The 18,304-nt window shown below is 37.9% G+C and overlaps 1 protein-coding gene across 1 annotated transcript in view; it reads left to right on the top strand.

Moving 5' to 3' along the window:
* The window catches only part of LOC130558331 (dynein axonemal heavy chain 11), a 71,513-nt gene that overhangs the window by 22,906 nt on the left and 30,303 nt on the right, over positions 1–18,304 (top strand). The window contains exons 31-55 of the mRNA XM_057340688.1: positions 484–615; positions 1,512–1,672; positions 2,373–2,529; positions 2,754–2,899; positions 2,988–3,104; positions 3,243–3,381; positions 3,706–3,798; positions 3,896–4,090; positions 4,197–4,274; positions 4,365–4,497; positions 4,640–4,767; positions 5,100–5,248; positions 5,393–5,543; positions 5,624–5,755; positions 6,240–6,413; positions 7,006–7,210; positions 8,036–8,186; positions 8,274–8,376; positions 9,043–9,282; positions 9,377–9,538; positions 10,780–10,973; positions 11,058–11,220; positions 14,117–14,240; positions 16,448–16,590; positions 16,681–16,842. Coding sequence (XP_057196671.1) covers positions 484–615; positions 1,512–1,672; positions 2,373–2,529; positions 2,754–2,899; positions 2,988–3,104; positions 3,243–3,381; positions 3,706–3,798; positions 3,896–4,090; positions 4,197–4,274; positions 4,365–4,497; positions 4,640–4,767; positions 5,100–5,248; positions 5,393–5,543; positions 5,624–5,755; positions 6,240–6,413; positions 7,006–7,210; positions 8,036–8,186; positions 8,274–8,376; positions 9,043–9,282; positions 9,377–9,538; positions 10,780–10,973; positions 11,058–11,220; positions 14,117–14,240; positions 16,448–16,590; positions 16,681–16,842 — 3,732 coding nt within the window. The remainder of the gene's footprint in view (positions 1–483; positions 616–1,511; positions 1,673–2,372; positions 2,530–2,753; positions 2,900–2,987; positions 3,105–3,242; positions 3,382–3,705; positions 3,799–3,895; positions 4,091–4,196; positions 4,275–4,364; positions 4,498–4,639; positions 4,768–5,099; positions 5,249–5,392; positions 5,544–5,623; positions 5,756–6,239; positions 6,414–7,005; positions 7,211–8,035; positions 8,187–8,273; positions 8,377–9,042; positions 9,283–9,376; positions 9,539–10,779; positions 10,974–11,057; positions 11,221–14,116; positions 14,241–16,447; positions 16,591–16,680; positions 16,843–18,304) is intronic.

Raw genomic sequence — 18,304 nt, forward strand, 5'->3', positions numbered from 1 at the left:
CCTAAGCTGCTTTTACACCAAATACAGGGAGGAAGATTACATCTCATTTGCCTGTCTGTGACAGGGATCCACAATATCGCGTCTTAACTGCCTCCCCCCGACTCACACGCGTGTTGACCCACCACTCTCATTTAAAGTCGCACACACACAAACCACGCCAGCTGCCTGATCTCATTCACAGTCGACCCGTCTTACACACTCACACGCAGACACTCACAGTACCCCCAACATTGATAAATGAGCTCTGTGCTTATTTGGCCTCAGAACTAGAATATGTGACCTCGCTCCATAAACATGCTGGGGGGGATCTCTGATGAACACATGACCCTGAGCCCCTGTCACTATAGTCATTATCATCCACTTCTCTCTGGCACGTAAATTGATATAATTACTGTAAGCAGGGGCCACAAAGCTCACTGTATGCTCTCATAGGCCATCATTGTGCCCTCATAAACTCAAAAATATCTGCTTTACTTCTTCCAGATTGCCCAGCTAAACTCCTTGATAAACATGTTATTGGGAGAGCTGAAGCCCACTGACAGGCAGAAGATCATGACCCTGTGCACCATTGATGTTCATGCTAGAGACGTGGTCTCGCAACTCATTGCTAAGAAGGTTGGGTCATGTTTACTTCTGTACATACAAAATCATAATGTTGACTGTTGGATGTTCTGCTTCCTTGTTTTAAATACTGTTTGGTACTTGTGGTTTTAGTCAACATTTTAAATTGACATGTAGTAATTGATCAGTTATTTCAATTGGGGGGATTTAGATTGTTGGTTTACTTAATAAGGGCAGTAAGTTTTCAGTTACGCTTAATATTAAGGTACACAAATTTATTATTAACCACTTGCTTATTAACATGCATATTAGTTGAATATTAGTACGTATAAAGCACATATGAATGCTTTATTCTGCATGACCTTATTCCTACCCAATACCTGTACCTAAACCTATCATCTACCTTATAAGCAGTAATTAGGAGTTTATTGAGGCAGAAGTCGTAGTTAATAGTTAGTTAATAGTGAGAAATGGACCATAATCTAAAGTTTGACCATGATTTCTTCGGGAATGTTTTAGGTGTGTCGCAATGACCATAATATTAATAACCATAATTTATGATTATTGATATCTTGTTGATACTACACATAATAATATTGTAAATAATTCATAATTTTAACATTATAGGTGTATTATTATTATTATTTTATTATTATAAACCATTATATGGATTTGCACCCATTAAACGTTTTTCCTTAAGAGGCACAATGATTGCGATCTTTGACTCTCCTCGCTATATTTGCTTATTTAGTGTGATTCAGTGGCAAAAAGGAGAACTTAAATAAACAAAATAAGAAAATAAAAGATCAATTTGACTTGTAATGTTTCATGATAATATTGTTTTCATGAATTCTTTTGGCCATGTAGTTGTGTAGTGAAATGTGATATTTTGACAGCCCTGGAATGTTTCAGAGAAGTTTGAATAAATATTTAATGCCGTCTTTACCCAGGTGAGCAGCGCTCAAGCGTTTGCCTGGGTTTCTCAGCTTCGTCACAGTTGGGATGAAGAGCAGAGGCATTGCTTCATTAACATCTGTGACGCCCAGTTTCGCTATTCCTATGAATACCTCGGCAACACACCTCGACTGGTTATTACACCCCTCACTGACAGGTAACAGACAGCTATTGGAAACTTTTCGTTTTTCGGTAACACCTTGTAATAATTTATATAGTTCAACCATTACCAAACATTGAAAAATTATTTTTAAAAATGAATTAACATTAACACATTTTTTAAAGAAACGATAATCTAAACAATGAGTGAAATAAATTTGATTTGGTAAAAATTTCACTCAAATGAGGACTGGGATCATTCCCACCACACCCAACAATTTTGCCAATAATATACTTTCATGCAAACTTAGTGTAGTACCATAATTTATATTGTTTAGCCATTACTGAACATTGAACAAATCATGAAAAATATAAATTAACATTTATATTAACACAATTACAAAAACAATAAGTAAAATAAATGCTAGCAATGTCATTATTTATTTAGAGAATATTTCACTTAAACGAGGACTGGTACAACCAATCATTTTGCTAATAATATAGTTTCTTTTAAACTAAGTCAACAAGAATGAAACAAATGTCAGTGAGACAAAATGTGATATGCATGCTTAAAATAAATGATTTGATAAAAATAAAAAAATCTGTGTAAATATCACAGAATATCAATCTTTAATATTGTCAAATAATGCATACAATATAAAAATATAACAGATAACTAATTATATTTATGACACATATTATACTTCAACTTTATCATAATGTTTTCTGATGTTTATTGTAACTGTTTTTAAATGCAGGTGCTATATAACCCTCACTCAGTCCCTGCACTTGACTATGAGCGGCGCTCCAGCGGGACCAGCTGGTACAGGAAAGACTGAGACCACTAAAGACCTGGGCAGAGCTCTGGGGATCATGGTCTATGTCTTCAACTGCTCTGAACAGATGGACTACAAGGTAAAGTCTCTAGCACACATTAGCCTTCAATTAGTGTATTCTCAGTTCAGCTGAGCTCATAAAGAATATAATTACTTTGCAAAAAACCATTTGACCTCATTGAAAGAGATCAATGACTGATCTCTTTAAAACTTCATCACATTCTTAACCACCACTGTTGGTTCAGTTGTTCCACTTAGCATTTAGTTATTGGGGGTGTTTTCCTGATCAGTGATGTTATTCAGTCCATAGGGAACATCTTTAAAGGTCTAGCACAAACTGGAGCCTGGGGCTGCTTTGATGAATTTAATCGGATCGCTGTGGAAGTACTGTCAGTGGTAGCAGTACAGGTGAAGACCATACAAGATGCCATTCGGAACAGGAGGAAGAGGTGGGTTGTGTAGCGTTTGGTTGTAGATTTTTACAATGGTTAATAAGAATCCTCTTGGAAAAGTGATGTTCTGTTTTTTGTCCTGCAGGTTTCTTTTCCTAGAGGAAGAGATAGGCTTGAAACCCTCTGTTGGGATCTTCATCACGATGAACCCTGGATATGCTGGAAGAACTGAGCTGCCAGAGAACCTCAAAGCTTTATTCAGGTATAGCTTGATCCAAATAAAGCAGAATATCAGAAACATACAAACTAGCATACAGTCAGACTGTAGTGGACTGTTTTTCTAAATGCTTTATTAGCAGCATGCAGGCTATGAATGTCACACAAATGTTGTTTTCTTTAGGCCGTGTGCCATGGTGGTTCCTGACATGGAGCTTATCTGCGAGATCATGTTGCTGTCTGAAGGATTTCAGAATGCTCAGGTTCTAGGGATGAAGTTCATCACTCTCTACAGGCTCTGTAAGGAGCTGCTCTCTAAACAGGTACAGAAACCCATGAACACTAATAAATGTTGGGTTAAGTTAACCCATCATTGGGTGAAAAATAGACAAAGCCAATTGTCAGGTTAAGTTATCCCCCAAAATATTTGTATTTGACTCATCAAAGGCTTAAAACAACCCAACGTTTTTGGCTGAAACAACCCAGCGTACAGTAGGTTAATTTGCAACCCAACGGTTGGGTTGATCCATATTTGACCCAACAGTTTGTTGAAATAACTCAGCATTTTTTAGAGTGAAGATGCAGTTCAGGAAAGCCACTTGTCTTTGTTCATATCTGTACATAGTCAACATTTTTCTTTGTTGTAGGACCACTATGACTGGGGCTTGCGGGCTGTCAAACCTGTCCTGGTGGTTGCTGGGGTTCTCAAAAGAGCAGATCGGACTAGACCAGAAAATCAGGTGAAGAATAATCGATGTACTGGATATATTATACTAATTTCACCCAACTCTCAAAATTAGATGCGATTCCGTAACAGGAGTTTTTTTTTTAATGTAGGTGTTAATGCAGGCGCTGAGAGATTTCAACATGCCGAAGATCGTTTCGGAGGACGTTCCGGTGTTCCTTGGTCTCATTCGAGATTTGTTTCCTGGCGTAGAGGTGGAACGGTGGACTGATGCTGAGTTTGAGCAAAAAGTCAGACAGACGAGTTTACAGCTGAAGCTCCAACCTGAAGACTCATTCATTCTCAAAGTGAGAAATTCTCTGCAGTACATTGTTGTTGCTTATGTTTTTCAATCTTAAGTCATCACTTGTTTAACATCTAATTGAATTGCTTTTACAATATTAATAAATGGAGGTGGAACAGCTTGAGGAGCTTCTATCGGTTCATCACTCAGTGTTTGTGGTCGGTAATGCTGGAACAGGGAAAAGCCAGGTCAGTGTCACGCCCACCGCTTTGACCAATCTGGATTGAACTATTAACCGTAATCATGTGATATGTCTATTTACGTCTACCCCTAAAAAGATCCTGAAAACTCTTCACAAAACCTACAGCAACATGGGAAAGAAGCCTTTCTGGAATGATCTGAACCCGAAAGCAATAAGCACTGATGAGCTGTTTGGATTCATCCATCCAGCCACTAGGGAATGGAAAGATGGTACAGCATGCAGCGTTTTGTAGACTTACTAAACTTTCATTGACCTGATCCTGTCCAATTCATAGCACATAACTTACACTTTAGACCTGAGATGCATTATTCCTGCTGAGACTTTCAGATTGTAAATCTCTTCATCTGGCAGGTTTATTGTCGCATTTCATGCGGGATCAAGCCAGTAACTCTCACCCGGGTCCGAAGTGGATTGTTCTGGATGGAGACATTGACCCCATGTGGATTGAGTCTCTCAACACTGTCATGGATGACAACAAGGTATCGATATACAGTTTGTCTGTGTTTTATTGACATGTGCATTGTCTGCTCTGTTGACGCGTTTAAGCGCATCATTGGTCCACTTTATCAGATTGTATGTAAATAAATTCAGAGAGGGATTCAGTATGTAGCAAGTTTCTATCCAGCTCAATGGACCAATAAGGTAATCCAGGGGGGCTATGATGTCATTATTCAAATTAAATTAGCAATCAGAATTGTTACGTGTGTAATGCTACACAAACACCAGCATCACATCTAATACTGTGGATTTATTTTGCAAGCAAATAAATACGAATATTGCGATGTAGCATTGATATTGTACACGTTTGCAGCTTCTTACTCTGGCAAATAATGAACGCATCCCTCTCACGCCCTCCATGAGGCTGCTGTTTGAGATCAGCCACTTGAAACACGCCACGCCCGCCACCGTGTCCCGCGCTGGCATCCTGCACATCAATCCTCACGACCTGAGCTGGCACCTGTGAGAAATACACTTTATTCATTTTCAGACACGAGTGTTGAAATTATACACATAGTAATACATAGCAGTGTTTATAGTTGCTTGTCATGGGTTTGTCTTTTCAATCCATTTGTGAATAGCTACTCTTTTTTTATCCTTGTGTAGATGTGTCGCGAGCTGGATTGATCGGAGGAGAACACAAACGGAGAGAGCACATCTGACCATTCTGTTTGACAAATACGTCCCACGCTGCGTTGAAAAAATGAGAAGCTCCTTTAAGACAATCACTCCTGTTCCTGAGAACAGCATGGTTCAGGTAGACCGCACACACACACGCGGTCATATATATAGTTCAGTTTTCCGATTTTTTCCGATGACTCTTTCTGTCTTTCTCAGACTCTGTGCTCATATCTGGATTATCTGTTAACCCCTGAGAACATTGCAGCAGACTCGCCACGAGACGTCTATGAGATGTTCTTTGCGTTTGCCTGTGTGTGGGCTTTCGGTGGAGCCACACATCAGGATCAGGTATTTGTTGTTTGTGTTTTTTTAATAATTCCCCAAAACATTTATAGCGGAAAATGTGAAACATTCTGTATGTTTCAACAGGAACAAACGCATTTTAGTTTTATAATTGTATGATATTTACCAATCGGGTATTAAAGGGATAGTTCACCAAAAAAAAAAAGAAAATTGATTTCAAACCTGTATGACTTTCTTCCAACACAAAATAAGATCATTTAAAGAATGTTGGTAACCGAACAACGACGGTACCCATTGACTTACATTGGTTTTGTGTCCATACAATAGAAGTGAATGGGGACCGGTGTTGTTTGGTTACCAACATTCTTCAAAATATCTTCTTTTGTGTTCTGCATAGTAAAGAAAGTCATACAGGTTTAAAATGACAAGAGGGTAAGCAAATGATGACAGAACTTTCATTTATGGGTAAACGTTTATTGTATGCATGTTCCCTAGTCTCTAAAAGTTCCTTCGATTTCTGTTCTCACAGCTCCATGATTATCGGGCCGAGTTCAGTCAGTGGTGGACGAAAGAGATGAAGACTGTAAAGTTCCCTGCGCAGGGTTCTGTGTTCGACTACTACTTAGAGCCTCGTTCCAGGCGCTTCCTGCTGTGGACCGACAGGGTTCCCGCGTTTGAGATGGAGCCCGATACACCTGTACAGGTGAAGCCAGGATCGTATAGTGCAGGAAGAAACTTACAATGAAGTTTGATGTGAAACTACCTTTCTTACTTCCTGTTACCTGCAGAATAACATGATGTGAACATACTCTTTACAACGCAGTGTAGGTTTTTTGTGTGTGTCGAGTCCTTTTCCTGAGAAAATTCCACCTCTCTCTCACAGAAAGCCACTTTAATTTCAGAATAATGGCATGCTAATTTAGTGCAGTTAGTGCGTTAGAGTGGGTCAGTGAACAGATACAGAGAAAACAACATGAGCTGAACCTGCAGTCAGAAGAGTTTTGGATCTGATTACCATTCAGAGTAATCACATTTGTGTGTGCCCATTGTCTCTATTTTTATCCTCCAAAGATAAAGACAGTGTTGACAACAGGGTTTCCATAGTAATGAACCAGACCTACAGGTTTATCGTGTCTCAGTGTGAAATAACTACTGTTTGAAAGTTCATCAAAGTTCATTCACAGCGTTCTTGCAAAGCATTGCACAACTTTAAGCAGGATTTATGGATACGGCTAAACATGACTTCAATGATAAAACGTATAGGTTTATCATTATGTGATTGTCTCTGGCTACAGGCTGTGTTAGTTCCTACGGTGGAGACAGTCAAGTTGCAGTATTTTATGGACATGTTGCTGGAGTCATCTCAACCTCTCATGCTGGTCGGTGGAGCAGGCACAGGAAAGTCTGCTGTGGTCAGAAACTTTCTGGAGAGACTGCCAGAGAGCTTTATGACTGCAAATGTGCCCCTTAACTTCTACACAACAGCATCCCTGCTGAAAAGTGAGTGTGAAATTTCTCTATAGAGACTTGCTCCTTATATGTGTAGAACAGCACCTCCTTGTGGTTCATATGCTGAATTTCTCTTCATCTGTGTGAAGTTGTGATGTGTAAAATTAGGATCCTTCAGACCAACTGCTTGACACTGCTTGACACAAGCTGATTGGCTAATTAAAAAAATGCAAAATGAACGAATTATAATAGAAAACTCATTATATTAAAATAAGGAACTGGTTTATTGAGTCATAAGAACAAAGTAACTGATTGTGTTAACATTCATTTGTGATAATATCATAACTGACAGTTATGCTTTAATGTATGTAAGTGTTGGTCAAAGTAGTGAACAGTATTTATTTAGGTTAATATGGTAAAAGTAACGGTCGAGTTGATTAAAAACAAAGAAACAAGAACATATCAGCCGTCTGATAAAATTACACACTAAAAACGCTGGGTTGTTTTAAAAAATGGACAACCATTGGTTAAATAAACCTAGAAGATTGTCTATATTTGATGCAATATATTAGAGGCTTTACTTAAAAAAGATATTATACTTGTAATTGTTTTGAGGTGACTGGTGGTTTCTCATATTTGTGGTGTACAATTATTGTTTTGCTTTTAAAGTGATCTGCCACCTAAAACATTTGAGAAGCACTATTTTATCAACTAGTTTTATCATCAAGTGTTTTGTGGTCATACCAAGGTCATATTTGTAAATGTTATTTATAATTTAATTTACTTCATATTTTAATCTCACTAGCATGGTTTGTCATTATGAAAATTAAGATGTTACTATGTCATTTTTGATCTTCATAATGCTGTTATTGTCAGAGGTGATGGAGAAACCTCTTGAGAGGAAGGCTGGTAGATGTTATGCTCCTCCAGGAAACAAGAGACTCATCTACTTCATTGATGACATGAACATGGCCACACGCTCTCAGCCACACGCTCTCATTCGCCAACATCTGGATTACAAGCACTGGTTATACATCCATCTCATTTTATTTGAGTTAAAAGAGATTTTAGTTGTCGGACTGCATTATAACACCGTATTTTCTATTGTTTGCAGGTATGACAGCCAGAAGTTAACTATGAAGGAAATACACAACACCCATTACATCGCTTGTATGAATCCAACATCAGGCAGTTTCACAATTAACCCCAGACTTCAGGTTTTTATATTTCTTTTGTAAGAGTTTCTTTATTGTGCCAGGAGCATGTGTAGTAAAAAGCAAAACTAAGAATGCCTTTCAAATTTAATTCCTGAAGTTGAGGTACACATGATGAAGAAATGCAAATGTAATTCGTTAAATATAAATTATCCACACACCATATGATGTATTCTCAACAATGCTAGATTAATCATTTTGATAATAATGATTATTAAAAACAGTTACTTCAAAAAATAACTTTATTTTTCAGAATGTTCTTCTGAAAATTTACTATTTTAAAGATTTTACCTCAATTATAATCTGACAACATTTTGTCAAACATTCTGTAGTGCTGTTTGGCAGAGTATCAAGTAATGCATTATATTTGATCGCAAAACTTTTGGAGTAATTATATTTCTCTGTGTGGCTATTTTGAATTCAATTCATTTGTCTTCTGTCGTTCCAATTAAACTTCCTGTAATGACCAACTCAAATTCAAGATGACTTCAAAAGAGACATTTCTTACATCCCAACCCTTGCATTTACATAATATAGTTACAGCATAATAACAGTGAGGCATATTATGGAGAGAAAAAAACTAGAAAATATTACAGAATATATGAATTTTATTTTATATGACAGCGGTGAATGCCATCACTGACTAATCTTAACCTTTATCTTCATCAGAGGCATTTTACAGTATTAGCGGTCAACGCACCCAACGGTGAGACCCTCAGCTCCATCTTCGGCTCTATACTGAGCCTCCACCTGCAGAGGTTTCCGTTCAGCCCAGCTGTGGTGCGGACTGGTCCAGCGGTGGTGCAGGCAGCTGTAACTCTCCATAACACCGTGCTCCAGCACTTCCTCCCCACCTCCAATAAGTTCTACAACGTCTTCAACTTGTGTGATCTCTCCCGGCTGTTCCAGGTAAATATTCCCTCAGTTCTGCTCAATTGTTTAGTAAATCTATAGTAGTGTTTGTTTTTGTGTACAGCTATTGATTGTGTGCATGTGCATCTAGGGTCTCCTGTTCTCCAGACCTGACTGTGTTAGACAGGGAGAAGATCTGGTTCGCCTTTGGATTCATGAATCCAGCAGGGTGTATTCTGACCGCTTTTCTGAAGCGTCTGATTTGCAGCTGTTTTTTAGGTTGCAGACAGATGTTGTGCGACAGACATCTAAGGTAAATCAGTAGTGTAGGAAACAAGACAAATTGCGGTTTAATTTATCTGATTTGCATTTATATATTTAATTATTTGTTTAACAGTGTTTGGGTATGTGGGACCCTTATTCAAAAAAGGTGATGCTCAACATCGGACGTTTATATTTCTGACCCAGTCTGTGAAAACCAGGCTAAAGTCTCAAAATTTAATTCTGAGATAACAATCATCAAAGTTTGTTTTTAACCGTTAATTTAATTATGATTTCAATGGTTTGACATGGCCTTATTAAGTATTATTCAATATTAAAGATATCAAGGTTATATTTTCACAGAATGGTTTTTACATTATGTGCGGCGTTTTTAAACAGAAAACAGTAAATGACTGGGTCACATTTATTTAAAGTGATAGTTCACCCAAAAATGAAAATTCTGTCATCATTTACTCACACTCTTGTCATTTTAAACCTGTAAGACTTCTTTCTTCAGCAGAACACAAAATAAGATATTTTGAAGAATGTTGTTAACTGGCCCCCATTCACTTGCACTGGTTTTGTGTCCATAAAATAGAAGTGAATGGGGGCCAGTGCTTTTCAATTACCAACTTTCTTCAAAATGTCTTCTTTTGTGTTCTGCGAAAGAAAGAAAGTCATAAAGGTGTGAAATGACAAGAGGGCGAGTAAATGATGACAGAATTTTCATTTTTGGGTGAACTATCACTTTAACACCGTGTCTACACCGGACGCAGCGCGGCGCGACATGACACACCGCTTGTTCTAATGGGATTGTCGCGCCGCATCCAGTGTGGACAAAATTTAAAATTATAATGGGTTCTAACGCGTTCTATTGTCTTTTGTCGCCCCGCGTCCTGTGTAGACACAGTGTAAGATAAACATGTCGATTTTTCTTTTAATACAAATTGTACAAAAAATCCACAATAATAACAGACCTCTATTACAGGAAAACATTTTTGAAAGGCAGACATAAGCATCCACAATTAAGTATCCAATATCCGCCACTAAAATTCAATACTCTTCCAAAACCAATAAATACTGTACATAATAACCACTAATATCTGTAAATATCTTGTATGGTCCCAACATGGGCATCTAATAAACAACTAATAATACAAACTAGCCTGCTTTCTGAAGCTATTAAAAGATCATTACTATCGCTAGACTTTCCATTAACTTATCTGATTTCAATATCATTCACTTTCAATCACTTAATCAATGAATCGGTTTCCTTTTGTATATCTCCTATAGGAAATGCATGAGGAGGCAATGTTGCCGGAGTCTCTCATATACATGCACAGCACAGTGAGGTCTGAAGAATCTTCTTACAGACCCGTGAGTGGATGGGAGCAGCTCAGCTGTATCCTCAATGAGGCTCTGGACAGCTACAATGAGCTCCACTCTGCTATGAACCTGGTGCTGTTCCAAGAAGCCATGCAGCACGTGTGAGTGCTCCATCTGTAGTATTTGCTTTTTCAATACAGAACTACTGTATCTGCACACATTGTTTTTTCATACGATTTCTGCAGGTGTCGGATCAGTCGCATCCTAGCGTGTCCTTCAGGCCACGCCCTGCTCGTAGGTGTGGGCGGCAGTGGCAAACAAAGCTTGACCCGCCTTGCCGCCCACCTCTCCAACATGGACGTGTTCCAGCCTACCCTCAGCAAGGGCTACAGCATACAGGACCTAAAGGTAACTCGCTAGACTCTGACGGAAACGATATAATCAATGAAAAACTGAATAGGCGATGCAGAAACCACAACAAACGCTACAATGATAATGTGGTATTTTAGTAAACCACATCAGCTGCCCAAACGCTCGAACCCGTCGCTGCTGTGAGGTGAAGATGAATCTAAAATGGCGATGATTCATTACCAGAGATCAAGCTTTCTTTTAGACAACACTTTTCCTGATCAATACCCCGTCCTGCTTCATCGATCTCATTTAGTCCTGCCCGGATGCAATGGGGAGTAATTGCCAGATCCTATTAAAGAACCAAGGCAAATATTTCAATGCCCTATTGATGAGACCGCTGCTATCATTTCATTCATCAGTGTGTGGTAAATCTGAGGCCAGTTGGCCGAGCTGCATTGATCTCTATACACCTGTCACCGACTGTTTAATGCCCTCTACACATAATCACGATATGACACTTCATCCTGGTCTTATCCTGCGTTTCTATGCATATCATCGCTGTTCTTCCGAAACCTGTTTTTAAGGAAATAGAAAAAAACACTGTTTATTGGTTAGATATTTGCAAAACCCAGCGACAAGCATAAAGGGGGACTAATAATAATGATTTAAAAATAGGGATGCACGATAAATTATCGGCTGCATCGGCAGATAAATGGTCATTTTTAATGTTATCGGTATCGGCCGATAATTAAATTCAGGCCGATATATTATAGCCGATAAATTACGAATCATTTCCTGTGGTTGAACCACTTCAGCTGCACTCTGCCCACAGTTAAAATCCATGATCATTCTCTTACTGCTATTAGCAAAACATTGTTGATGTAGCGTGTAGATATTCATGAATGTGTAAATTATAGGAACAAAAGCATATTGTTGTAGCCGACTGCTGTCTAGATGCTTTCTGTCTTGAGACCTGTTAGACTTTTGGCTTTTGAGAACACCTTTCTGGGTTGCTCTGAAAGAGCAATCTTTAATTTGTTTATTAAATAAACTTTATTCCCTAAGAGTTTAAAAGTTATAGAAGAATTTTTAACTAGTGTAAAGTAGGCTTGGTACATGATTTTCAGGGAAAATAATCATTTTCAGTCTCAGAAAATGTTATATTGATATTTATATACTGTATATCGGCCAATACACTGGTTATCGGCTTCCAGTGTTCAAGAATTATTGATTATCATTATCAGCCAAAATGTACATATCAGTGCATCCCTACAAAAAATAAAAACCACGAAATACAGAGATACAAGGTTTTAGAAGGACAGCAGCGTATACGCTACCATTCAAGTTTTGATACACTTGACTGAAACGGTTCTCGTGATCTGAAAAATCTTTTAACCTAGAGGTGTATGTTTGAAATACTTATGTTGCCACATTTATATTTTTTCTATTAATTAATTTCTTTCATTAGTAAACATTTTTTAAAAACATAATATAATAACAAAACATATATATTAAAATATAACATAGTTTTGATTTATTTCGGATGCTTTTAGTCAACGTAGAGTAATTCCTATAGTTACAATTGCATTATTCCATAGTTTTGATGAGTTTACTATGGAGCGATTTTAGTCTCATTAATTATTCACGCGTAAAACAAGATACACACATGCGTAAACAGTTTCACATGAACAAAACCTAATTTACGTGCACAAAGTATACATATACATTTACAAAAAGCAATTCACGTGCGTAAAACAAAACTATTTTCTCATAAAGTACGTTTCGCAAACATACGACTGTGCACAAATATTTCGAAAGCTTAAAATGTACACGTTTATCGTGTTATGTGAATGTGCAAATCGTCACTCACGTGTGAATCGCCTTGGATGTGTGTGTGTGTGTTTTGAGACTCTCCTGGCAGCGCAACCCCACCCACGTGGGTTGTCGTACTCTTTAGCCAATCAGATTCAACCTTACCATTCAACCAATCATAATCGTGGCATATAATAAGAATATGTGAATAACTCAATTTTGACCCAAAAAAGTCAGATAAAACCTTAAAATTCCACCTAAAGATCTAAATTTCTTCAGTATGTCAAAGTGTCAAACTCCACACTACCATTCAAAGGTTTTGAAGCAGTTAGAATAATAGCAGTAAACTATGGAGCGATTTTAGTCTCAATAATTATTCACGTGTAAAACAAGATACACACATGCGTAAACTTATTTACATTATGTGATGTTTTTTTCCTCACATTGTGTACATTTTGGGACTTTTTTTTAGAAAACAAAAAGTTTTTATCTACAAAGTAAAATGGAATGTAAAAACTTTGAAGCTAAGTATCTCAAAACTGCTCAGAAGCCAAGTCTCAAAGCAAAGCATTTCCATAACACAATATTTTGCTTTAATTCATTTATAATATATTGTATCTTATTTATCTCGTCATAGCTGGGATAGGAGAAATTTAATTTTTTTTTTAAATTAGACACTTCAGCTTATTTGTAGTTATTTTTACAGGTCAGTATTCATTTTAATATGGTTTTACTAGTCCAAATCTTTGAAATATCTTCTTATAAAATATCTTTTCGTTTTTATTGAGAGCAGAGTTAGACAGGTGTCAGTAAATGATGTCATGAGGCGATCAGTACAGAATGCAGGTCAGATTTGAGATCCCATCTCTTACACGAGTACCACAGTTTAACATGTCGAAAGCACATGCTCGAACCACTAGGTCACATATCAGACTGACTTTGGGTCATTTTTTGTGATTCACTGTTTTCTACATAAAATCATCTTTCATAATGAAAAATAACATTCTGTGAAATCATACTTTGATGCTTCTAATCTCATAATTAGATTGAGATTTTAGCTTGGGTGTTTCAGACAGCTTCGCATTTGATACGCTCTCCGTGTTGTGAGTTTAAGCAACAGTCTCTCTTGTAATATTCCTAGGTGGATCTGGCCGGACTGTACGTGAAGACGGGTGTTAAAAACGTTCCCACAGTCCTGCTCCTCACAGACGCTCAGATCCCAGAGGACCGTTTCCTTGTCATCATCAGCACCCTGATCTCGTCAGGTCAGATCGTCCCGCACACGCACGCATTCACACACGCTGCGGGGTGCTCATTGTGTGTCTCTCTGATGAATGGGAAACATATGTAAATGGAGCGGGGCTGGTGAAGTAGATTAAGGGTGGCTGGAACAGACCCGCGTGTCATTGGATCAGGACCCCCAGAACACAGATGGTGGCTCTCATCTGTCATTGATGTCAAACGCTGAGGTCGAAGACCTGCTTAATGTTTGAACCCGAATGAAGCATTGGATCATCTGAGTTAACAAATGTAACGTCATTGAACTGATGCGTGTGTTAATGCTTCAATGCTTTAGTAAGAGAGTTTGAAAGGTTTGCTAGAATTACGTTTATTTGGCAATTTATGGCTGGATTATGAATCATTTGAATTAAAAAGAAACCCAAGAGACAGCTTTTAAATGATTATGGTGTAAATCTTATGGTTAAACGTAAAATGTGGCTTTCTTGAATTCAAGTTAAAGGTGCTGTGTGTCATTTTTTGGAGGATCTATTAACAGAAAACAGAAATATCTATGTGTTCAGAGTTGTATAAAGACCTTACATAATGAAGCATTATGTTTTTATTATAACAGGGGTCGGCAAGTAAGTCTGGCATCGGGCCAAAAAAACAAATTCGCCGCTAGATGGCGGGCCAGAACATAGTCAAAGGATAATTTAAGAAATTAATTGATGAAAAATGCAACTACAATAGCCTACTTTAAAAAATATAGTTATTATATAATGATATATAATTACATAATAGTTATATAATCATGTAGCCTATTTTTTACACTCCTCGCGTACTAAACTGCATTTTATTTTGCCTGCTGGGGGTACACTATTACGTCGTGTGCAGAGTGATGTTAACATTTAAGCTAGCCAGATGGTGAGAGAAAATGGCACCATAAAAGAGTCTAAAGAGGAAAGTTGACAGCGAAAATAGGGCATACAAAGAGGAATGGAAAGACAACTATGCATTCATCCTACCTAGTTTTGTGAATGCAAAGCCGGTGTGTCTTACCTGCAACGAAGTTGTCGCTGAATTTGCTTTGTTTTTGTTCACATGTTGGTGCTGAGGCCCCGCGTTATAAGCAAACGTTTCAGTGCTTCACTGTTAGTTTTTTCATACCCCATATTTAATGACGGCTATTTTAGAAGTGTGTCTAGCGATCGACAGACTCCTTAGAATATCTTTCAGAACTTTTCAAATTAAAAGCTCTCAATTCATTTCAAAATAAAACATTGCTGCAAAAACGTTCTCATACTTTTATTTTGAAGGAAAATTCACTAAAGACGTGATTGTGACAGATCTATTTCAGAACCAGCTGTGCGGGCAAAATAATCAAAATAATGTTGCTGGCGGGCCAGTTTTTCCTGCGGGCCACCTGTTGCCAACCACTGCCTTAGAATGAGTTATTTCTATCGACATACACCGCGGGCCCACTTGCATGGAATTCGCCATGTTGTTTCTACAGTAGCCCTGTAGCTGAGCTCTACAGAGTGTGTTTCGTAAATACGTTATCTCCTTCGGCAAAGAAGCGAAAATGTGATGACATCTTAGTTGTGTGTCAGCCACTGCAGTGTTTCGAAAGGGAGGGGTGGAGTGAGCCGTTGCAATTCACAACCACACCGCTAGATGCCACTAAATTTCATACACTGGACCTTTCATGGTAAAATATTATTTGTGTGATAGCAGTGGCACCACAAAATTGCAAAAATAGCTTTCAAACAGGTTTTGCGAACATACCGTCATTGAGTTAGATGAACAGGTAGCTCCACCCCAAATCCACATCATTGCCCTTATGAAAATTAACCATGTTTTTTTTTTAGGTACAAGTGTAGTAACCATGGCTTTTTGGTTCATTGAATACTTAGGGCAAAACCATGGTTTTACTACAGTAACCATCATTTACTATGGTTTTTACGAAAAACATGGTTTTCAAAACCATGGTTATTTTGTGATAACCATTGTTTTACTACAGTAACCATGGTTTTTGGGTTTTAACCGTAGTAAAACCATGGTAAATTTTCGTAAGGGTGATTGAGCCAATGTTCCCATTTTGTGTGGCTCTAAGGTTTGATTCAGTTCGGTGTTGCTGGTGGTGTCTTATTTTAAGGTGTTAAAATAAGGACTCGACCCACAGTACTAGTTAAGTTTGTAAATATACAAATCCATTTGACCTGAACCTGCTGCATGTGCGTTCTGACCTCAGGTGAGATCCCTGATCTATTGAGTGAAGAGGAGCTGGATGGAGTGAGGAAAGCCGTGAGGAGTGAGTTGCGGGAACTGGGTCTGCTGGAGAGCAATGAGAACTGCTGGAGGTTTTTTATGAACCGAGTGCAACAGCAGCTCAAGGTCTGACTGCAGTGATTGTTTTATACATTTAGCTTTACACAAGATGCATTACATTTTGGACCATAGATGACCCTGTTTGTGTGTGTGCAGGTGGTGCTTTGCTTGTCTCCTGTAGGTAATTCCCTGCGTGCACGTGTCCGGCGGTTTCCAGCTCTTCTGAGCTGCACCACTCTGGACTGGTTTCAGGAATGGACCCTGGAGGCCCTGCAGTCTGTCAGCATGAGGTTCCTGCAGAACATCCCAAGCATACAGGTAGTGTTGTTTTTGGCAGCCTGTTTTAATTTTAATTTTAGTCTAGTCTTTGTGTCAAGCTTTCATTTTAGTTTTTATTAGTTTTAGTCACGTTCATACTCTTTTTAGTCTAGTCAAGTTTCAGTCGACTAAAAGTTTGAGCATTTTATTTTAGTCAGAATTATCCATGACATTTACTCTAGTTTTAGTCAATGAAAATTGTATTTTAGTCTCTTTTTAGTAATGCAGTTCTATTTAACCCAGTCAATATAGTATAAGTATATAGTATACCTAGTAGTATAGACGAAACCAAAATTTTCTTTTAGCCAAACCCATTTCAAACAAGGTTATCTTATATTACTGTTACCTTATAGACTCAAGAATACATCCATTCCAGACACGGAAGACGCTCTGATTTGAATTTACGTTCATCGGTAGGGGTGGGAATCTCTAGGCACATCACGATACCATTCGATTACGATTCAGAGGGCTGCGATGCGATGATAAAACGATTCTCGATGCATCTTTTTCCTATACAAATTTTCCTTTTCTTGCTGTGTAACTATTAAAATCAAAGTATTTGTAATTACCCAGACCTATTTTACTTCCAATATCCTTTATTAATAAAACAAATGGAAGTGATTTCGCAAGTCTTTTATTTTGACGGGTCTTTGGTAAGACACTTGAGTTTTTGTGTTTGCAGATAGCTTCACTCAAACAGTAAAACGATCGTAAAATAAACTCACAGAGCAACTCTGGAGATGAAGTTCATGTGTTCATATCCTCATACAGTGCAGACGCAGATAGATCCTCGACCATCACTCGTGTTGTATGTTAAACTGTGCACATAATTCACTCAGACACGCAGAACAGCCAGATGACATTTAAATAACAGGATTCCACTCCGCATCTAGGTTAAAGCATCAGACGAAATAACGTTATAACATTTCGTCTCGTCTCGTTTTGGTCAACGAAAATGAAGAGACATTTTAGCGTAGTTTTCATTTTTGTAAACAACATTTAGTCTAGTCTAACATTTAAACTCCTAATTACTGCTTATAAGCTAGTTTAAGGGATGTAGAATAAGGTCAGGCATTAATATGTGCTTTATACATGCTTATTAAAATGCTTATTAGTTGTAAATCAGTAAGTAGTTAATAATGAATTTGTGTACCTTAATATAAAGTGTAACAGCTTATAGTCCAAGTTTATTTCTGTTACAGGTTTGTTCTACTTTGACTAGTAGTTTACAGTGGTTTCAAGTCTCTTTGTTGTTTGCATTTTGTTTCACATTCACTGAAATTGCACAACACAGCCGAAGGGTCTAAGACACAGTCATTCTTTCAATGAGTCTCCTCTCATCACATTTACATGTGCAGTAGATTTCTCATCATTAGCTGGACTCTGAAGTGAAGACAAATGGAAGATCACATGCACAGTGAGCTCAATGACAGAGGCAGTTTCTCTCTCTCACTCTCTGCAT

The sequence above is a fragment of the Triplophysa rosa genome, linkage group LG8 (assembly GCF_024868665.1).
Source record: "Triplophysa rosa linkage group LG8, Trosa_1v2, whole genome shotgun sequence".
NCBI classification, from domain to species: Eukaryota; Metazoa; Chordata; class Actinopteri; order Cypriniformes; family Nemacheilidae; genus Triplophysa; species Triplophysa rosa.